The sequence below is a fragment of the Lonchura striata genome, chromosome 1 (assembly GCF_050655825.1).
Source record: "Lonchura striata isolate lonStrDom1 chromosome 1, ASM5065582v1, whole genome shotgun sequence".
NCBI classification, from domain to species: Eukaryota; Metazoa; Chordata; class Aves; order Passeriformes; family Estrildidae; genus Lonchura; species Lonchura striata.
The window spans coordinates 20,626,219-20,647,246 of NC_140703.1; the positions used below are offsets into that span (position 1 = coordinate 20,626,219).

General features: G+C 43.5%; 1 protein-coding gene across 4 annotated transcripts in view; it reads right to left on the reverse strand.

Moving 5' to 3' along the window:
- Positions 1 to 2,598: 2,598 nt before the first annotated feature.
- The window catches only part of EVA1C (eva-1 homolog C), a 31,681-nt gene continuing 13,251 nt past the window's right edge, over positions 2,599 to 21,028 (reverse strand). For 2 of the 4 annotated variants that reach the window (XM_021548571.3, XM_085571489.1), the window contains exons 3-8: positions 18,327 to 18,450; positions 15,220 to 15,372; positions 9,356 to 9,499; positions 4,684 to 4,755; positions 3,914 to 4,006; positions 2,599 to 3,128 (exon numbers count right to left, since the gene is read on the reverse strand). In XM_021548571.3, the coding sequence (XP_021404246.1) occupies positions 2,734 to 3,128; positions 3,914 to 4,006; positions 4,684 to 4,755; positions 9,356 to 9,499; positions 15,220 to 15,372; positions 18,327 to 18,450 (981 nt within the window). In that variant the 3' untranslated portion in view covers positions 2,599 to 2,733. The remainder of the gene's footprint in view (positions 3,129 to 3,913; positions 4,007 to 4,683; positions 4,756 to 9,355; positions 9,500 to 15,219; positions 15,373 to 18,326; positions 18,451 to 21,028) is intronic. The other 2 variants (XM_021548572.3, XM_085571482.1) reach the window with 2 other exon arrangements.

Genomic DNA, 21,028 nt, shown 5'->3' on the forward strand with positions numbered 1-21,028 from the left:
GCTACCTCATGGCACCCTCCCTGTGGATACCTCAGCCCTCAGCCTGGAGAGAGTCCAGCTATGGCAGCTGCTGGTTTTGTAGGGCTGGGGACAGAGAAGTGCATACCTCATTAATTTTATGTTTTTTCTACTGGATACTTTGAGTGTTGTTTCAGAAAGATCTAAATAATTCATTGTCTGTTTATCAGGTTTTTATATGTTTATCTTCATTCTGACTCTCAGACTGCTGTGAACAGTGAATATTTGGAAGTGAGGTGAACCACTAATTGACACCTTTCCCCAATTTCCCCAAGCTCCTTCCTCCCTTGGAAAGTTTATGCAAGAAGAATAAAATAGCAACTCAAATGCAGAATTATAAATAATTCAGTCAAAGGAACAGATCCTGAGTGAAACTTGACCTCCCAGCCTGTAGCAAAAGCTGCTTCCCCTGCCCTGTTGAGTAGCTCCTGGTGCTGGGATTTGAACAGGGTCTATCACTATGTTTGAGGATCCATTTAAACAGGCAGGCATTAGCACTGCACTTTTTTTTTTTTTTCCCTCAAAACACATTCCCAGTGTCTGTGAAGTGCTCCATCTTGGGAAGCAGCCACTTTTCTGGCTCCTGCAGGAATTTTCTACTGCCTGCTGGTGAGTGGTGGCAGGCAGGGAGGAAAGTCAGGAGGGGATCAGGTCATCAGTTAAATAATTATTTCAGTGTAAAATGTTGTTTTCCTCCAAGGTTGTAAAAGCAAGGAGAGGATTGGGAGTTGGGAAAAGCAAAACATTTTGCCCCAAGGAAAGGACTAACTTCTAAGCTGCAGACTGGTTTCTGCTGATCTGCTGCCACTGCAGTTTTCTTACAAGGAGTGAAGACCCTGGTTTCAGCTGGGAATCCCAATGAGGGTTATCAGATGGATGGATGTGTGGATGAAGTGAACAAAGTGGGGAAAGGACCTGTGTGCCCAGTGGCAGGAGCAAAGGCATTGGACACAAAGTGAAACACAAGAGGTCCCTCTGAATGTCACAGAACACTTTGGCTCTGTGGGGGTGGCCAAGCACTGGCACAGGTTGCCCAGAAAGGTTGTGGAGTCCGATCTTTGGCTGGACCAGGTGTTCTCCAGGTGGCCACCCCTAGAGCATGCTAACTTTACCTTGTCTTGAGTAAAGTGAAGTGAGAAGGAAAGGTAACTCCCAGCTTTTGATAGGATGTCTGCTTATGGGCTGAAACCCCACTGAAGCTTCCCAATAAAAAATGAGGGAAGAAAACGCACAGATTTTAGTGACTATAAACATTAACTGCCAGTCAGATAACATCCAGAAAAGATCAGCTGTCCTGTGGGCCCCAGGCTCTCCAGAAGGGGGTTTCACCAGGACTCAGAGTTTTGGGGAGCCCATGAGAGCAGGGGCCCCTGGAGCCCCTGACCTCAGCACTGCAAGCCAGAGCCCAGCAGTAAAAAGAAGTGGATCAGTTTTTTTTAACTAGTATGGTTTGTCAGAAGGAGGAATTGTTGGGATGTAGATCAGTCCCTTTGTATCTAACTGGAAAATGGGTGGTACCTGCCCCATGAGTCAGGAGGAAGGAGCCAGATCTGACCCAGAGCCTCCCCAAAGGCAAAACTTGCCTTCTTCCACTCTCAGGACGAAGGCATGAGCTTCTCCAGACCTAAACCTATTAATCAATATTGTGCACAGCACAGATTATGACAACTTCCTACTGAAAAGAGGAGAGTAGTAGACCAGCGGGATTGCAGCCAGGCTCTTGGGCTGTGCCCAACATCTCCTGCAGTTTCCCAGTGCTTTGGATGACCTCAAACCTCTGTCCATCTCCTTAGCCTCTCTTCCGTCCTCTGTAGGATGCTACCTGCTGGTGAGATTTTTCCAGTTGAGCAAGCTCCTTTCCTCCCTTAAAAATTTTTCCAGGCTTAATTTGACTTTGTATCAGCAGGAAATGACAAGTCATTACACTGTTTTCTTTCCAAGTGTTTCATACTACGCTCTACCTGGGCATATGGCATCTAAGTGGGGAAGCACAGTGAACCCATGAAGTATTACGAGTAGGAAGTGACATTTTTCCTCCTTTTGTTCAGTAAATTCCCTGTGGGCTGCAGCAAAAATATTGGAGACATTTTTAAGACAGGAAGGTAGGTCTGGTTTCAGCTTAGATACATTACTGATTTAATTTTCTCTCCAACTGAAACCAAATCTGACTAGTCTAACAATTTTCAAGTGAAGATTGCAAACTGATAAAAAATCCTGAGAATATGACCTGCATTCTAGTGCTGGCTCAAACCCTGCTTTAGGATCAGAAAAATGAACCCAGTGTTTCCTTTAAGTATTCTTAGTGTGTGGCAACTTCAAGAGTCTTTTATGAAAGCAGTAGCCATTTTGAAGCTTGTTCTTCGCAGATTTGCCAGCACAGGTAGCAGTAGGAGTGCAATCTTGGGCAGGTCTGTTCTCATGGTTGAATATGTCTGATTAAATATTTTCCACCTTTTTTAATATTCCTAAACATACATTTGGCAGTTACAGTGAAACTGTAAATTACAGCGAAAAGTAATCTGTACCATGAGTTAAAACTGTAGAGTGTTTTTCACAGAAGGATTTATAGACAGTCAAGGATGTGAAACCCTCTTTTTATTGTATATATTTCTTTTTATTTTACAAATAATTATATTCACTGATACAAATGTTCCTTCACAGAAGGTACATTTTTTTTTTAATAAAAGGGGTAGAGTGTCATCCAAAATAAGCCATTTATTGTTCATTAATATAAAACGTATTCATATTTCTAGGGGGTGTCATATCTAAACCACTGTTCATCCAAATTTCCTGTATGATCTGCTCCCTGCGCTCAATCCTTTCAGCCAGTTCCGCTGCCTCTGCTGAGTTACAACCTGAGTAAGAAGGTCTGTAAAGTCCATCTGTCTCATCCTGGGTGTTTGAAAGGGAGGAATCCTCCCCCTCCTCTTCTTCCTCATGTTCACTGCTCTTGTAGGCTCTGGCGCTCTCTGGCACCAGCTCATCCCTCTTCCTGTGCAGTTTCTGGATGTCACTAGGACACAACTTGCAGATCACAAAGGCACACAGTGTGACGATTAATCCCACACAAACGCTGGACACAAACAGGAGAGCGACTCTTTCAAGGTGATCTGCAGGCAAGAAAGCCAGGGCTTAATCATTGTACAAACTGCCAAGGCTGGTTACAGACCCTCAGCAGCCATTCCCACAGTGTTCTGTAGCCATAGGCACCCAAACCTCCTGACACTCACAGCCCAATCCTGCCAGCTCTGCCTCTCCAAACTGCTGGGCAAAAGTCTATTCTGGTTATGACACTGTAAAGTAACAACATGACCCCAACCCTTTATGAGCAGCTCAATGCTGTTGTCAACCAGCTACCAGAGCTCTGCACGCCTTGTTTGGTCTTTCCAGCCATCCTGCCAAAATGGGCCTTGCCCTCACAAGCAGGGGACATGAGAAGAGTGACTCTGGGCTCTGCAGCATCTCTAGACCAGGCTGAGTAGGGAGCACTTAGTGTTACTAAATCACAGAACCTGCTTCATCTCTCAGCAGAGGCGGCTGGGTTTGGGATGTTTTTTTGCTTTGTTTTGTTACTCCTTGATGATCCATGTATGTATGCAACCCAACATTTCCAAAGATGATGTCTCCAGTGCTCTCACAGGTCTGGGCCAGGTTTTCAAAACTATGGAACAACCAACAGTCCCCATTGAAAAAGAGTTTGAATCCTTCAAGGCAAGGGATATTCCCTAAATATCAATTATGCTGGGATTGTCTCATCCACAAGATTGTGATTATATTGTAATAATATCATTACCATAAACATGGGGTTACTTGTTGTAACCTTTGGAGTTGATATCTCCTTTTCCCACAATGCCATGATCTAGTAAGCCAAACAATCTCAGCCTCATTTTCCTACCTCTAATGTATGCGAACGTAGCCAAATAGTTAGAGCTAACAATAGTTCTATCTTCCTTTGGAAGTCTTGATTCCCTTGGATCAAGGTTGACACCTGTGACAGGAGGAGGTAAAGCAAATTCAATGAAGCTACTAAATTGATATTTACCCAGTAACTTTCCAGCTAACAAGTCCACCCATAACACAGGCAGGCCAGTGCTGTGCGGAAGGAACTACAGAACACTAGACCAAACAATAGCTGATAAGTTAAATAAAGTATAATTAATAAATTATGGAAAATATCAAACATCTAGAAAATGGCAAATTCATTTAACAGAGTCTATTACCAAGTGAAACCCTTTGTGCTTATTCCCATTGGGGTTTCTGAAATAATTTTACTTCCTGAAGCTTCACAGTTTTCCAATGGCCTTCCCAGCCCAACCACAACATGTGCTCCTGTTACTGGGGACATGCATCAGCCTTGTCCTTAACTTTGTGGCCTACAAGAAGAGCTGATGTTGGCATAACTTCAGGATTCTTCACCCTGAAACAACTACAATTTCACTTTTACTCTTCCCAGCATGCTGGCTCTAGGCAGGCTGGGCAGGTCACCCTTCCAGCAGCTTTGCCCTGACTGCAGGACTGTGTTCACATCCCACTCCCAGCCTGTCCTCTGCTCTCCAACATGAAGAGCAGCTCTTTCAGCAGGGTTTCCTACTTCATCACTTCATCTTTTCTATTTGCTACTTCCTACTACTTAATCCCAAACCCTGTGTCTGTGGTGGTACATACCGTCTTTCTGTTTGACAGAAGACTTGTTAGCAGGGACCAGGGGGTTGACTGCCATGAGGATAAATTTAGGAACTGCAAAGACAAAAGATAAATCATGTTCTGTTAGTCTTAAGAACCCTCTCCTCAGTTAATTACGAATCCCACTGCTAACCCTGGATTTCTGACAGTGATATTGAAGGTTGCACACAATTTTGGAGTACTTTTCCAATGATAATGATTGTGTGGTTCGTGTGAAGTCAGGGCAGCTCTGGACCTGTGTCGTGGTTTGACACGGAAAAAGAATTTTCTTGGAAGGAAGAGGTCAATTTGGATATTGACCAATTGAAGGTGGACACGCCTCTGAGAACACAGAGCGGTTAAAAGCAGAATTCCCAGGAGAACTCACTCTCTTTGGTTTTGGTCAGCGTGCAGTGCAGGACTCTCTCCTGCCCAACAACAAGCTGGGTGGGGGATGGGAAGGCCCATGGCCTGACTGAGGTAGGCCCAAGGGTGGAGGGACTGGAACCGGGCTGGCCCCCCGTAGATGGAAGGGTGGAGATATCTGGGATGTCTCCGTTCCCCCCAGCAGAGTCGAGAAAAAGAGAGAAAGAGACAGCGGCAGTTTTATCAGCAGTTCACTGTGGGGAAGAAGAGCTGGGGGGGGCCACAAGGTGCCCAGCTGCCTGTGGGAGTCGGAGAATCTGGGCATTGAGCCATCCCTGGGAGTCGGGACTTTTAACCCTTCCTGAGAAATGAAAGCTTTGTGACATTTTTCTCCTCCTCGGTTTGAAAGAGAGGAAGAGAGACAGCTTGGACCCTGGGATGTTAGAAGGAGGAATTCTAGATGGGGGGGATGATGGAGTGGCTTTTGGCTGGACTTTTTCCTTGGTAGCCATAGGCGGAACCAATCTTCTCCTCCAAGAGAGACTGTATTTTAGGAGGATGCCAGTGAGCCAAAGAGACCTGTTTCAGCTGGGGAAAAGACAGAAGTGGAGCAAACAGAGGAAAGTTAGGGGGTTTGTGGTGGTGTCCCCTGTCCTCCAAGAAGAAGAAGAGAAGAAGATCTCTGTTCTTGGACCCTTGGCCCCAGGGGAAAATGGGGGGGGGGGACTGTGGTCCCAAAAATTTAAAAATGGAACTGCTGTTTTTTCCCCTCTTGGCACGGCATTCTTGAAAGGAAAAATCCTAAAAGCAGTCTGTCCATCCATGCATTGGTGGTGAGAGCACTGTGCATGGCAAACTTTTTCTCTGGGCGGTGCCATGTGTGACATGGAAACACATGATGTGGCATCTGTGTTTCTTGGGGGGTCTGTGGCACAGAAGAGACTCCTCTCTCCCTTGATGGACTGGGTATCGATTCTCTGGAGGGTGGAAACCTGATTGGGGTCCAGATTGTGTCTCACTGTGGATTGTTGGAGTTGGGTGGTGGAAGGAGGAATGCTTTGCAAAGTTTTAATTTTGATCTTTGTGTTGTTTTTTTTCCTTTCTTTTTTTTTTCTTTTATAGTAGTAGCTTAATAAAGTTTTTTTCTGTTATTAAGCTTGGGCCTGCTTTGCTCTGTTCTTGATTGCATTTCACAGCATTCAATAGAGAGATTACATTTTCATGGGGGCACTGGCATTGTGCCAGTGTCAAACCATGACAGCCTGTGACTGGATTCACACCCCAGCCTGCTCCAGGAACATCAGTGCATCTCCATACAGCCTGGCAACCTGCCCCTTGTTCTCAGCCCCTCAAGGGTGTGCCAGCCAGTGGATGGAGACAAAATTGGCCTCCAAATTTGGCATAAACTGGGCTACAGCCAGATGATAAGTTGCATCTAGATACTGGGTTTGGATGAGGATAATTTACTTTCATTCTAAAATAAATGTTGAAGTTTTGTGTGATGTCATTTGCAAAGCTTCTGAGATGGACAGTTGCTGAGGAAGGTGGGGAGAATGGGAATAAGTGAGCTGCATCTTTCTCATTTCATGATTTTAATCCCTTGATAAGTGTTCACAGTCTTCTTCAAATAATTAAAAGAACTACAAACAGGTGCATTGTACAGGCAGGAGAGTTCTCATATTTTGTGATAGATGACTGGGCCCTTCAGCCACCCAGATCTTGGCACCTGTTTGTATACTACATGAAGGCAGATTGATTTTCAGACTGATGGGGCGGTAAAAAAAGAAGAAGTTTCAAGTATGATACTCACCTCTATCCCACATAAAAACATTTGCCAAGAAATAGTGTTGAGAGAGTTAAATGGAACAGAGGAGACTGAGGTTTGTAGCTTAGCATAAATTTCTCTTGGAAAACAACTGAAATTAGCACTTCTTTCTGAGCAGAACTTTCCTTTCTGTGTGGGTTCAAAGTCAGAACTGTTTCCTTTCATGATGAAGGAATCCTTCTGGGAGTCTTAACTCCTTTTTGCAATGGAAGGCCAACAGATAGAGGCATAAATAATCTAATTTCTCTTTTGTCTTGTACCTTGTGGTAGTTTGTAGCTGTTTTCCAGTGGCAGAATACTTTCCTTGGTGTGTAGGGCAGACAGGGAGCAGGATTGTTTCCAGCCTGCAGTCTGCATTTGCAGGCCTGGCTGTTCTGAACAACATGCCTGTGTGGTGAAAACCATCCTGGGAGGACATGGCTTCTTCAGTGCATGGTATGGGACTCCTTCACCTGTGCTGATGTTCCTCTAGCTCCCCTCCTAGGGGGATCTTCCCAGGGCTTTGCTAGCTCTTTTCCCTTATGCCATTCAATTATTTATTGCAGGGGAATGTTTGTTTCAAAATGGCATGGACAGAAAGAGCCCCTGGCTGCTTGCATTGCTGGTTTTTATTATGGTGCCTTTCAGATGCAAGGACTTTGGTATAGGCTATATCAGGTCACTGAACGAAACAGCTGGTACCAGGATAGGAATTTTTATTAAGATAATCACATCTGTTATTACAACTTTTGCCAGCATTACTTTGGCAAGTAGGAGTCAGCCACCTCCTGCAGGCTGCCAAGGGCAGCCCACAAAGGGACTCTGGCATCCAGGGAGTGCAATACACTGTGGGGCTGCAGGAGCCATGTTTCCTGAGAGAGTGTTCCCTGATCCTGAAGTGCAGGCTCAGCAAGAGCCAGGAGGTCCCACCTCATGTAGACAGGAGATGATGCTGAGCAGATCACTGGGGGCACTGAGACTTCAAGAAACCAGCACCTCCTAGCTCCTGTCATGTTTTTACTCTCAGGAATTAACTGCAAGTGTAAGAATGCAGCTAGACATGCTACCCTTAAACAGCTGCTGACCACTGGGTGGGGAGTATGGGGTTTCTTCACACTCCTGACCATGACAGAGATACTTTGCAGTGTGTTACAGCCCTGAGAACAAAACTGCTCTACTCTGCTGAGTTCCTGTCACTACAGGGGGAGATCTATTTGCATTGTCTTGGGAAGCATCAGATTAGCAGGCATCCTCTAGTGAGAAGAATGAATCTAAACTGTCATTCTGGAATATGCCAAATTCTTCCCATGTTCATTAGATGGTCTGTAAAATAATTGGATCTGCAAATCATTGGTTTATGCTTCAGACTTCACAGCTCAGTAAGATTTGGCAGAAGAAAAACTCTTCCAAATGTGCCAGCAACACAAAAGAACACCATTTCTTACCCACGTTTTTGCAAAACCACATCCCTGAATAACAGAACACATAATTCCAGTGCAAACAAACTCACTCTGCTTTTCAGATGTGCAAAGAGGAATGATTTGTTGTAATTATGCTTATGCTAATTAGAGAGAATTACATTTACTCATTCATAAAGGCAGCTGCACTATAATATAATGTATTGGTCCAATGGCAGATTCCCAGATCTCTCTAATAATAGGAAACTGAATTACTGCACCACCTTTCACAGCTGACAAACCAATTCCTGGGGAGACTGAAAATCTGTTGGGTCTTATTTTCCTCTGATCTTCCGCTAGAGGTGATCTGGCCATCAATCTTACACTGTTGTTCTTAAAAGCATGTCTCAGGTAACCTGTGCCGTTTGATTACTACTCAAAAGGGATGCAGCCAAAGGACTCTGCAGTATGTACCCGTGGAGCTGCTCCTATTGAAGTATTTTAGGGAATTCTGCTTGCCTCTTATGAAATTATATTAATCTATAGCAAACAATATGGAAAACTGTTCCCTCTTGTCTGAGGAATGAGCTGAAGTACTTTGCAGTCCTACAAGGGATGTATAACCTCAAACCTTTATTTTTCAAAAACCTTCACTTGCCTTTCCATGAGAAAGGAAACCCCTCTGTGAGGGAGAAGCTATAGATGTACTCGCATATATCAGGTTTCAGGACTGGGGCTTGTACACAGTGCTTCAATTATGCTGGACTGTTTTACCTACACGGATGCCAGGCAATGCCAGTTTATTTTTCCTTGCTCTGTTGCAGGTGAGCTCTGTGGAAAAAACTCTTATCTTGATAGTTCTCAAAAATACTGAGCTACATAGTTGATATTTTATGGTCAGTTGCATTTTTTATAGCAAAAAAACCCTTAATGCCAGTCTTTGTTAGGTGCCGCTGAGCCCACAGGGTTGTTCATGTGTTTTGTATAGCTGTGTCACAAACTTCCTGTGTTAAAGGGAAATGGATATTTAGGAAGGGTCAGTGCCCATATGTGGACATTTCTGCAAGCAGAAATGAGGGCTTGAAAATGATTGTGCATTTGCTCTTACCACATGCATAGCTGACATTTAGGTATTTTGTCACTCCAGGTAGGCACGGACTTCCAAAATCCTGGCTAGTGACAATGATTTTGCATCTCTGTTTCCCATAACATCTTTTTGATAACACTTCCAGCGCTGTGTAAGACAAACAGTCTGAAAGAAAAAATACATATAATAAATATACAACACCCTGGTGTTATCTGAAACGAGAGCTGCTGGATGCATGACTAGAGATACAAATCTGCACCTGATCTCAGGTGTAACTTCATCTTAACAGGATTTCAGGGTTAAATATTAAGATTTGTCAATGCAAGGAAGTCAGGTGCAATAAATATGTAAACTTGCAGCAAGGTAACTCTCCCATGTTGCCTTACAGGTGCATACTAAGGGTGCAGAAAGAGACTCATCAAGCTCCAAACAGGTGCCCAATATAAGGTCTCAATGTTACATTCAGGATGTGTTGGAAAAAGTAAGCACATCCAAATAGCTCTCCATCTATGCCATCTCAAATCAAGAAAGATTAAATGCTGTTTCCAAGTCTATTTCTTGGCCTTGGGTTACTGAGATGAGTCAACTGGATATCCAAGTTCAGTTCAAGTCAGGTGAGATCAATTTTTATGTGTTGCAACAGCTCAGGTTACAGGGAAGTTCAGGGTATTAAAAAGTAGCTTTTGGTTTAGTATGAAGAGGTCAAAATGGGCTCAATATTTAACCAGGGAAACATGTGGCTTCCAATAATGAGTTTTGCACTGGAGCTGGAATTATTTGAGTGGGAAAGTGTGTGAGTCACACTCTGCTTTAAAAAAAAAAGAATGTCTCTAAATGTAATCAAGTACTCTGTATCCACACGTGCTGAACTCCAAGCTACAAAGCACAAAACACCCTGTAGTTTTGGTTTCTAAACAGAAAGGATGCAGAAAGGACAAGTTTGGAGAAAATAATACTTCTCATAATCTTTTTGCATCACCCCACACACTGTGGCTTTCTGTGTATGACAGATATGTTTCATTCCAAGCCTCTGAGGCAAGGGTGCTCTCAAGGTCTAAAATGTCATTCTCTGGGCATTAAAATAGTCCCTCTTCCTGCAATAAAGGATGGCCTCCAGACACCTGCCAACTGCAGAAGCTCATTTGTGCCTCTTTTGAGGAAGGACAAACACTGTTTGCAAAGATACTCCAAAGGTTCCCCAAATCTGTTTGAAAAGAAGAGAAGGTTTGAGACTGAGTTCTTGACATTTAATGTTTGCAAGTGGGGCAGATTTGTGATTTTTAGAGTTAACTCCCTGACACCAGTACTAAATAAGTCATATACCTGGGCAGAGCCATCAGGAAATGTTGGGCTGATGTGCCTGGCAAAGGGCTTGTGGATTGCTTTGGACATGGATTTTAGGACAGAGCTCTTTGACTTTTCAGAGACCTAAAATCCCAATACCTGTGTGTCCCAAGAGAGTGCTGGAAGGAAGGGAAGGGCTGGCCTAAAGCATTGAGTGGTTCTGATTAAGTAACTCAGCAGTTTTAGTTTTCCTCCCTGGCAATTCCAGGTGAGTAAGGATATATTTTGATGGACTTTTTAGGCAGCCAGTAGCTTACTTTGGCAAGTACAAAATCAGGTGGGGAGTATCAGGAGGAGATAGATTGGGAGCACAAAAGCAAAATGGATTATGTTTTCTATAGAATTTCCTGTCCTGGGAGCTACTCTGGGTGCCTTATAAAACCAAGAGGATGCTGTGCTGATGGTTTTCTACATATTCAGTGGTATGGCAAGTGTATGTTTCATTTTGCCTTTGCTCATGTTTCTGTGGGACTTAATAGCTTCTTATCATCTCTATCCATGTTGGATTTGGCTCTTCTGCCTGAGGAGCCAGTTAGTATATGCCTGCAGGTTCTTGGCAGGCCAGTTTTTGGAGAACCTCCCACAGCTTGCCTGGTGTCACAGGTGAGTCAATGCAAACTGTGGCCTGTTTCTTCTGCAGGCCAAGGACAGACGTTACCTGGAAAGCATTATAACATAAATAAACCTATTTGAAACTTCTTGCATTCTGAAAAGATTTTGTGTTCCAGTGATGTAACAAAAAATCCTGTCTGGTTTACATGTGGCCTTGCTACCTTCCCAGTAGTTCTCCCAGCAGCTATGATGGGATTAACTTGAATAACTTACCCTCCTCCTGGTCAAACACCGTATTCCAGTGACTGAATGAGGAGAGGTCAGCACTGTGTTTTGAGTAAAAGAATCCCCATGGAATGGCCCCAAAGAAACCATAAATTGGGAGATGAACATAAATAAGCAATGTGGCTTCTTTCTGACTAGAAAAGTGCTTTTGATCTACACAGATATCCCTGAGGCTTGTTAGACTGGAACCATTTTCAATATCCTGCCTCTGGAAAGGCACATTCCCAGAGTGCTAAAAGGCTGGTGGCATCCAGCAGTGGCAGGCAAGGCAGCAGTATGTGGCTGGGAAAACACTCCATTCTCCATGCCTTTCTCCCAAAGTTGCTTGTTACACACCAAGACTGTCGGTGGATCTTTTGTACCAGACACTGCTATGGATGGCACGGGGACATGGGTGTCAAGACAAGGTTCTTAATGCAGTAATAAACTATCCAATCTGACTGCAGCTATTTAATAGTTGGAGCAAAAAGCCTTGTTTCTGGAGGAAAGGCTCTTTCAGCTCCCTAATTAGCTTTGTTTTGGAAAGTTTTGGCATGCAAATGACATGCCATAAATCACACAGGCTTTAATGAGAAGTAATTTATCTTCTGGTTTCTTAAAGCTGCTCTCAATTCAGACAGGAGGAGCTTTCCCTCCCTTCCTTTTCACCACACAAAACCTGCAGGTGATGGAGCATCTTGTGCCAGGCTTTGGCAACAGCGTCCTGTCTCACCCTCTTCAGATGCTTCCAACTGCTTTCATCCCCAGCTACTCCTTATGCTGCTTTATGACTTCTGGGCTGTGCCCATACACAGAAGAATAAGGAGCTCTCTTTTAAAATCAACTGAAAGCAAAGATTTCACACTTCCAAATCAGGATGGCTTGTGCTTTGTAGAGCCCAGATACCAGCTGTGGGGACAAGAACTGACAAGGGGAAACTGTGGAGTTTGGAGCAAGCTAAGGCTGCAGACTCCTAAAGAAAGTTGCTGAAATAATATGGTAATTTATGCAAGAGCATGGCACACAGGGTCCTGCCTGTGCATCAGAAAAAGGCCACTGGAACTGCTGATTCCAGCAGAAATACACAATGAGATCGGCAGCACTTTTGTGCAAAAAAACTCCAAACATGGTGTGTCCTCCTTGTGCATGCACGTGCAGAGTGGGGGACCCACCCCACCAAACACCAAGGGTAAGAGACAAGTGTGGCTCTCCATTTCCTGACAGCAGGAGCCAGACTCCCTGCTTCTGCATGTGCACAGGCAGGAGTTCCTTGGCTCCTTTTAGACTTGAGGGCCAAGTGTACTTTTCCAAATCTTTCACAAATGTGAGCCATGAAAAAAATAGACCGAAGAAACCCCTGAACTGCTGGTAAAGAAAACATTACTGGTTGAAGTGATGTGTGTCTCTGTATGCTCCAAGCAACTTCCACTAGCGAAATCTGATCTTCCATGTTCATCTCAGAGGAAAGTTGTTTGGACTCTAAAAATGGTGGCTGGTCTCTTCCTGCCTTCAAATAATCACTCCTCATCCTGCTGCTGCACTGAAAACCCCTTATTTTAAGGAAGTTTTGGCTTGACAACATTCAAAGGGTTGTCTTGACAACATTCATAGGGGTGCAATGGCTCCTACTGGTGCCTCTTGGGGCATGAAGCACCTATTTAGCTTCTCAGTTTGCTCAGGCTGACACAGGCAAGGACCTTTTAATATCTGATGTGTGCACATAGAGAGAGCTGACTTAAGTGGTTTTGTGGTGGAAGCAAAATTGAACTATTTTATCTTTACTTTTGCATCCACAAAAATTGATTCCTGTTTCCCATGCCCAACGTGCCAAGGCAGTGTGGAAACACGTCCAGACCTGCCTAAAGCTGCTTGTACCTTCACTTCTGCTGTTACTTCTGCTCTCAAGAGACCTTCCCAGGGGACAGGCTCACACCAGGCAAAGAATACATCTTTTAGTAAGAGACAGAAGCCAAAAGCTTTTCAGTCAGTGAATAAGAGGCTCTTTGAATTGGCTCCAATATCCAAGCAAACAAACAAACAAAAAGAATCACAGCATCATATAGTCCTGTTACATTAAAAACATCATGACACCTAGATGGACTGGAAGGAACCTAGAGGATTTTGAAAGTCCCCCTTGCTTGACTTTCTCACCCCTCCTTCTTGCCTGAATTCCACTGGGAATAAAGAGGAAACTAGGACAAAGCCCAGTCTTAGCACAGTGTAAGCTGTGATGAGAGTTTGTGAATTCTCCACCCCTCCTCTCAACCCTCCAAAAGTGGGACCTGGTAAAAGAGAGGGCTGTACTGAAAAGAATGCCACCTTCCAGCAATGAGAACTGTGACAGGGGTGGAATTCAGGGCTCTGCTGGCTGCTGGTGCTTGAGGGAACATACATCTGACCAGCCAATGTGCATCCAGAGGAATCTCTGGGAAGGATATTGCAGTGTTCTAGCTTGCAAGTTGAACCTAGAGACAGCCCACTAGCAAGCCTTCTTTCAAGTATTTTCATGTATTAACAAGAGTAATGTATTATTTGAGAGGTATTTGTTGACCTGAATCTTCCTGGTGCTTTCTATGGTAACCTGTTCTGGCACAATTCTTTAACATTTTCTGACCAATAAATCTTCTGTTTCCTCATGCACATGTTAGTACAAATATAAAAGAGATAATGGGTCAGAAAAGGCAGCAATTCTCACAGGAACAGACTGCTGTGGTTTCCTGCTTTGGTGCTGGGCACAGTGGATTCCTCTAGGCAGAACCATCTGCTGCATAACCACACCCAGAATTTTCTTGTGAAATTTTTGATAGTTTTAGTAAAACAGGAAAGTTGCTTGCTGGAAATTCTGTACAGGCTTAACAGTGCCAGGCATTTGGACAGCTGCAGAAGCTGGTTTTTACCATTAAACTGGCTAAGAAAACCAGTTGTTTGAGTAGATACTCATGCTAAATGTGGAGGGTGAGGCTCAGGATCCTACAAGTGCTTAAGATACCTCCCACAGCAGAGATGGATTTATATAATTTATTTTCTATATGGAGAAGAGCCTTTATGCCAAAGAAATGTTATGTTTTCCTGGGTCCCCTTTGAAGCAAAGCTCTAAAAATCTGTCAGCTGATTTGACAGGTGGTTCACAGAAAAGCAATGCTTGAGATCAGCACATCTGTGCAGCACAGAGCTGCTGTTTCTCACTGCTGTCACACAGGCACATTTAACTTTCTAGTGTGCCTCCACAGCCTTGGGATCTGGTCACACAACAGCATCTAAAGCAATGGCCCTGCCCCGTGGAGCCTCTCTGTGCAGGCTGCAGCTAATGCAGGGATTATCTGGCAGAAACAGGTATCAGAGAAGAAGGAGCAGTAAGACACAGTATCATGACACGCAGGTCACTTGGTCATTGTCAGAAGCTGGAGGAAGAAGGGAGACAAAGATCTGATATTTAGTATATGTCACCTAAATTCAAGACAGGCAAGGGAACTAGTTTTTGAAGCTAATTATACTATGAACTGATTAACCAAATGAAAGTTCATTATTTTGCTTCATTTGCTTTGCTCTATGTGCCTCCGTCATATTGGGCAATTAGTTTGAATTTCAGAAATAGTATCTTTCAATTTCCATCACAGATGCTTTCAAAACAGCATTGCTCTTGCACCTGAAGTTTCTGCCCACCTGTGTTCTCTCTTCCCTGTGTTACTGCCTAGAGAAGGTCCCTCAATGGTGCCCAAACATACCAAAGGGGGGTGTGTGCTCCGCCTTTGTTGAGCAGATGCTCTCCTCATGTGCCCATCTGCCATAGGTGGCTGAGTAGATGATAAGGAACTTGGATTCCTGACAGTGGAGCTTCAGTTCCTGGTTTTCACATGCTGATTTGGTTTTGTATTCAGCTAAAGTAGAAGCAAAGAGCAATATGATAGTGTGAGGCAATTTAAATACCTGGACTGTTAATAGCAAATAACAGCAGGACAGAAACCAGCTTTCCTGCAAGTTGCAAGTGACACGTGGCACCTGTACAGCTAGACACAAAGTCAAGAGCAGAGTGTTTTTTCCAAATGGATTGTGTCCAGGTGACTGCCTAGAGCCTGTGGCTCCATCTCAAACAGAATAGAAAATTCTAATCTTGCAAATCTCCTTTCCCAGTGAAACAGCCTCCCTGCTTTCCTGGCTTTCTTTCCACTCCTGCTCAGCAAGAGAAGCTTCATCCTTGCCTTTTGTCTCTCCTCGGGACACTGTTGCATTCTACACGTGCCTCAGCTGCCTCTGCACACTCATCAGCAGGGCAGGGCTGGTACTGCTCAGTAACAGCGCTGGGCGAGGCTCGGACAATGACAGGAGAGAAGGCCAGGACAGGGTCCCCATCCCAAGCCAGACAGTGCTCTCAGCTGTATTTGCACTGTTCCACCAAGGTCACCGGGTTTCCCTGGGCAGCACTGTCCAGCAAGGGCTCATTTGAAAGTTTGGCTGGCAAAGTGATGTGAATTAGGAGCCAGAAAAAAATCCCCCGCTCCCTTGCTCAGCTGGCACAGGCACCCTGGCAACACCATCAGCAGAGGTGGTGAAGGCACTGAGCTCATCTTCATGGCTTATCCCTCCTAGGGTACCCCTTTAAATTTGCTACCTGGCCAACAAGGCTCTTCCTGGCTTAAGCAGCCACTCTGTTCGTGGCACTTTACCTTCTTACATCTTTCTGGTTGAGCTGTGGTGCCAAACATTTTTATGGCAGATAAGGTCAAGGAGAAGTTTTTTCTCCTCTGATTTTTTGTCCTCAAAAATGTGAAAACAGGAAAAGGGGATTCCTAAGCTGAGCAGAAGAAAGGGGAAACCTTATTGTTAGTCAGTGGTGCTCCTGTGAGTGGAGGTTGGATGCTGGTTCTTCGGGAACTGGAGAGAGAAAAACCTCCTATCTACTCATGAATGAAAACATCACTGTTTCATTCAAAACAGAACAGATAAAACAATGGGTTAATGTTCTTGTAATAGTCCAGTTTTTTCCCAGTCAAGCAACAGCCACAAGCTTAAGTGCAAAAAGGAGTGATTTTGAAAAAGATTTTGAAAACATTTTTGAAAACATTTTTTGAAAAATATTTTGAAAACATTTTTGAAAACATTTTGAAAAATACTTGACCTACTGCAGGTTGTGACTTCTGCAGAAGCACCTGCCATGCTGTGCACACATAAATAGGCCAAAAACCTGGGGTCTGTGCCCAAGGACTGACAGCCTGCAGCTGGACTCTGAGTTTGCCTGGGTCTGTTGGAGAGGCTGTGGAAGTATGCATAACCCCAAGTGGTATCAGACAAGGAGAAGATAAAACATACAGTAACAATAATTCTAAATATGTGAAAAAGCAAGGGATTTAGGCAACTGCTTAAGTACCCACTTGAAGGCAAGAAACTGCAAAATATACTTGAAGTTATCCTGAAGTGATTTCATGAGTAAGGATGTTTTCCACTGCCAGGACTAACAATATTGATATCTTACCTACAAATATAAATTTCCTGTCACTAGAAATCATGTAATTTGCCCTGGAATTGTACTATTTCTCAGTTCTGAAGGCAGCAGCTGCTGTTGAATATGCTTTTGACCAGCTTTTTAAAAATTCAGATCACAGAAAATACTGTATACTCAAAGAAGTTCATCTCCCATGGGAAAAAAATATTAAGCAGCTTCTGAAAGTAATAAACAAGATCCCTCCCAATTCACTTTTGATTAGCAAAAAGAGATTTCTAATGACACAGACACTGCTATGATATTCAAATCCATCTACTATTAATAATGGACTATTAATCTACTACTGATAATTGCAATATACAAAAATAATTAAACTATTGATACAATAAAAGAATGAAAATCTTAAATTTGAGGCATTTTTTCCCCCAATGAGTCTCCCACTGTATCTCCCTGGGAGTTCTTGAGTCAGTACTTTTCCAAAGGTAACATCTACCTACTCCACTCCATTTCTCTGCTCTGACTTCCACTTTCCATTGTGAGCTGGCCCTTCAGTTTGCTTGCCACCTCCTCCTGTTCTACCACTGATATCTATCTTAGTGCTCTGGTCAAAGAAAAGCCCCTTAGTGCTTTCTCCTTTGCTTGCAGGTTGGTACTTCTGTGTTGGCTGGTGAACCCACCCATAAGTCATCATTCAGCTGTTTTCTTTGGGACCCATTTCAGCCACATGGGGAATTCACTGCTGAAGGAGATGAACTCCCAAGCTGCTAGAGCTAATTCTCACATACCATAGCAACAAGGAGAACAATTAAAAGCCTCATGAGGATTATTTTGATCGTTCTTCCTCTTTCCCATGTTCACAAAGTGGATTCTCTTTGAGGCAGGATTTGTCCCTTCACATACCATCATTGAATACCTGCACAGAGCACAGGTGGTTATACAATAAAAGCCTCTAACCAAGTCAGCATATATATCTTCTGGCCATTATGCCATAAACAGGAGGTATTTTTGAATCTTTGAAAGCTTTGGGCTCAGCTCCTTAAGTATTTTTGGCATATTCCTTCCTAGGATACCTTCTTCATTTGGATCCTTAGCCCAGGCATCTGGTTTTGCTGTTCAGATCTTTGCTATCTCACTAAAAATAATTTCCATAACATTTTTCCTATCTAGTCTGATGTCTGACATCTGCCTCTGCCAAACTACACTGGCAGCAAGCACGCTGAAGCTGCAAACACAATGGAGAGCTAAGATAAAGTAGAAAAGAACAATTTGTTATCAATCCAGGAGCCCCAAAACCTCACATGGATTTATGCAAAGCCTTGTGCAGTGGTATTTAAACCAAAACAAGCAACAAAACATGCAGAAAAACACATTTGCCTGATAAAGATTACTTACTAGGTTTGCATTTAAAGGAGACAAGGAGGAATTTAGTGGTTCCTGGACACAGATCAGGCCCAAAAACCCGACTATTGACAAGGAGTTGGCAGGATCTCAGGTTTTGGCATTCATCCAGTACTTTCTAGAACAATGGGCAAAAAGGATAGTCTTGATAACAAGGTATGAAGCAATACAGCAATGAAAACACTTGTACTTTGTTCTACACAGGAGAGAAATCACAAGTTTTTTGGCTATGAATATGCAAGAAACATCTGCATCATTGGATCTAGGCCATAGCTCTATGGACTTGGAGTCATGGCCAAGTCTAAAAAAAGTCGATGGCCAACTTTATGGGAACACATTCATAACAGTCACACTCACAGCAAATTAGGATGTTGCCAACTTGTTGTTGTTTGTCACTTTTCCCTCTGCCCCTGGGGTGGCTGGCCAAGTTCCCGAGTGCCACCACAGCCTCGGTGCAGAGCCTAGAGCACATGGAAACAAACTAAGCCCCCAGCTGTCTTACTGACATATTTGAGGCACTCATACACTCCTGAGAACATTTATGAGAGTGCAATGTCCAGGGAAAGCATGGCAACAAAAAAGGTGTCTTCTTAACCACTTCTTGATCTGCTTACATGTACCTGAACAAGTTCTGTAAATAATCTTCAGTTTAAAGAGTTCTGACTAATGACAAGTACAACTCAAGCTTTAAGCCCTGTGTAGGACCTCCTGCTTAAGGGACACTTCCTTCTCACTTGCAGTTACACACATTTTCACTCATTGACTTGCCACAAGCAAATTTCAGAATTGGTTTGATTGGATAACACAGATGTGCAAGTCTATCCTCAGCCTCCTTGCCTTGTTTTGTGGGGTGTTTTTAATGCTGTTCTAAGGCCATATCTACTCCAAATTTTTTGGCCCAGCAATATATCCTGGTGCTGCTTCCCTGGGAGTGGCAGCAGAGGAAGACCACAGACAGGTCAGCAGTGTTACACAAAGTGTTATGTGGACTCTTTCCCAGTCTGGCAAAGGACTGAGTACTCATACTGATAACACTGGTGCTCCCACTCCAGCTGTGCTCTTGGAACTGTAGCTGCAGAAAATATGAGACATTGCCAGGACCAGTCTATCCAGTTTTTAACACAGTCAAAACACCTAAAAACACCCAGTTTAAATGCAGCAGTGTATTTAGGAAGTTCGTATTCACCTCCAAAATGCAGTTAAGAGAGGGCTTTTCTGACACTGTTTTTGGATAGTGTGTGTGGTTGTACACAGTATTCATGATGTTTAAAATCACAGCAGGCTGTGACAAAGAAGGGTGTTATCTCCAGGTCACCCCCACTCTTAACAGGAGTAACTATAATAAACCATTCTGATAGTTTTATGTAGTCGCTCAAAATCTATGGGAATTTTTGCTTTTTTTCTCTACAGAAGGTCTCAATCATACCAAGAGACCAAATCACAAATTTACCACTGTGGTGGCACAAGGTGCATTGCTATTTCCAGGCTGAGAGAGTTGGCAGTGGTTGGATCTCTGTTGTCATCACTGGAAACCTTCCCTCCCAAGCAGCAATGACACACATTGGCAGCACATTGCAGTGATCCTACAGCTCCCATTGGCAGAGGAAGAGGACATGCATCCAACACTTTTTCAGCAGTAAATTCATTCTAAAGGGTTTAAAAAGGAATGAAAGCATAGCAGACTTAATTTTATCACTCAATTTTCCTTTTACAGAGTTGCAAGTAAAAAAAAATAGCTCCTTAATTGAGATAGTTCTGGAAGGGGCCAGTGAAATAAAGTTACATTTTTAGTTAATTGAGATAGCTGCCCCCTGCTGAGTCACCTTCTGTTTGCACCTGAGCTGAATCATCTCCTGTGCATCTGCTTGTATTTTCTCCTGCCTAATGTAAACAGCAGTCACATTTTCTGTCATGATACTGTGAAAAAGCACGCAGCCACAAAAGCAAACAATGATACTCAAAATAGCACTGGGCAGTTACTGTCTCTAGCCAGATCCAGCTTTGCAGTAATCCCTGTGACAAGAGGTTTCTGTAATACATGCCTGTAATGCTTCCTCCCAGCTACAGGGCATCATCTCAGCTGTCTGTGCAGACTGCAGATACACTTCCAAAGGGAAGGGAAGGAGGGATGAGGTCACTGGTGCTCTTTTCTAAGAAATCACTTTACAAGATGTGTTCCTTCTACTTAACAGAACTGGAACTCCCTGAGATGCAAAGCATTTTTGTCTGACACAAATTCATGGCCTTGAGAAAATGCTATCATGTCTTGATCAACCACAGAGCCCAAATGATGATGGTAGTTTATATAACGGTTACCCCATGCTGTGTTTATTATATTCAAGGGGAAAAACTGCCCATGGGGACCTCACAAAGGTACTCACAAGCCCAAAATAATAATTGGTGCTACTTTACTGCAGCCAGTAATACAACATTAAGGATGCATCTGGCCTGCTGTTTTTGGTGGAGAGATGTACTTTCACGTGGCTCATAGGTCATGTCTGGGATGTCCTCAAAAATTGCAGTATATCATGGTTGAGCCACACTTACAAAATTGCCCTAATACTGTTTCTAGAGAGAGGATATCACTGCCAAACCACTTCATAACACCCTTCAACTCAGTGGTGGGAGCAGGCATTCCTTGATGTCAAGAAGAAATGTGTGGCCTAGAGACTGAAATGTTGCAAACTCCATCAAAA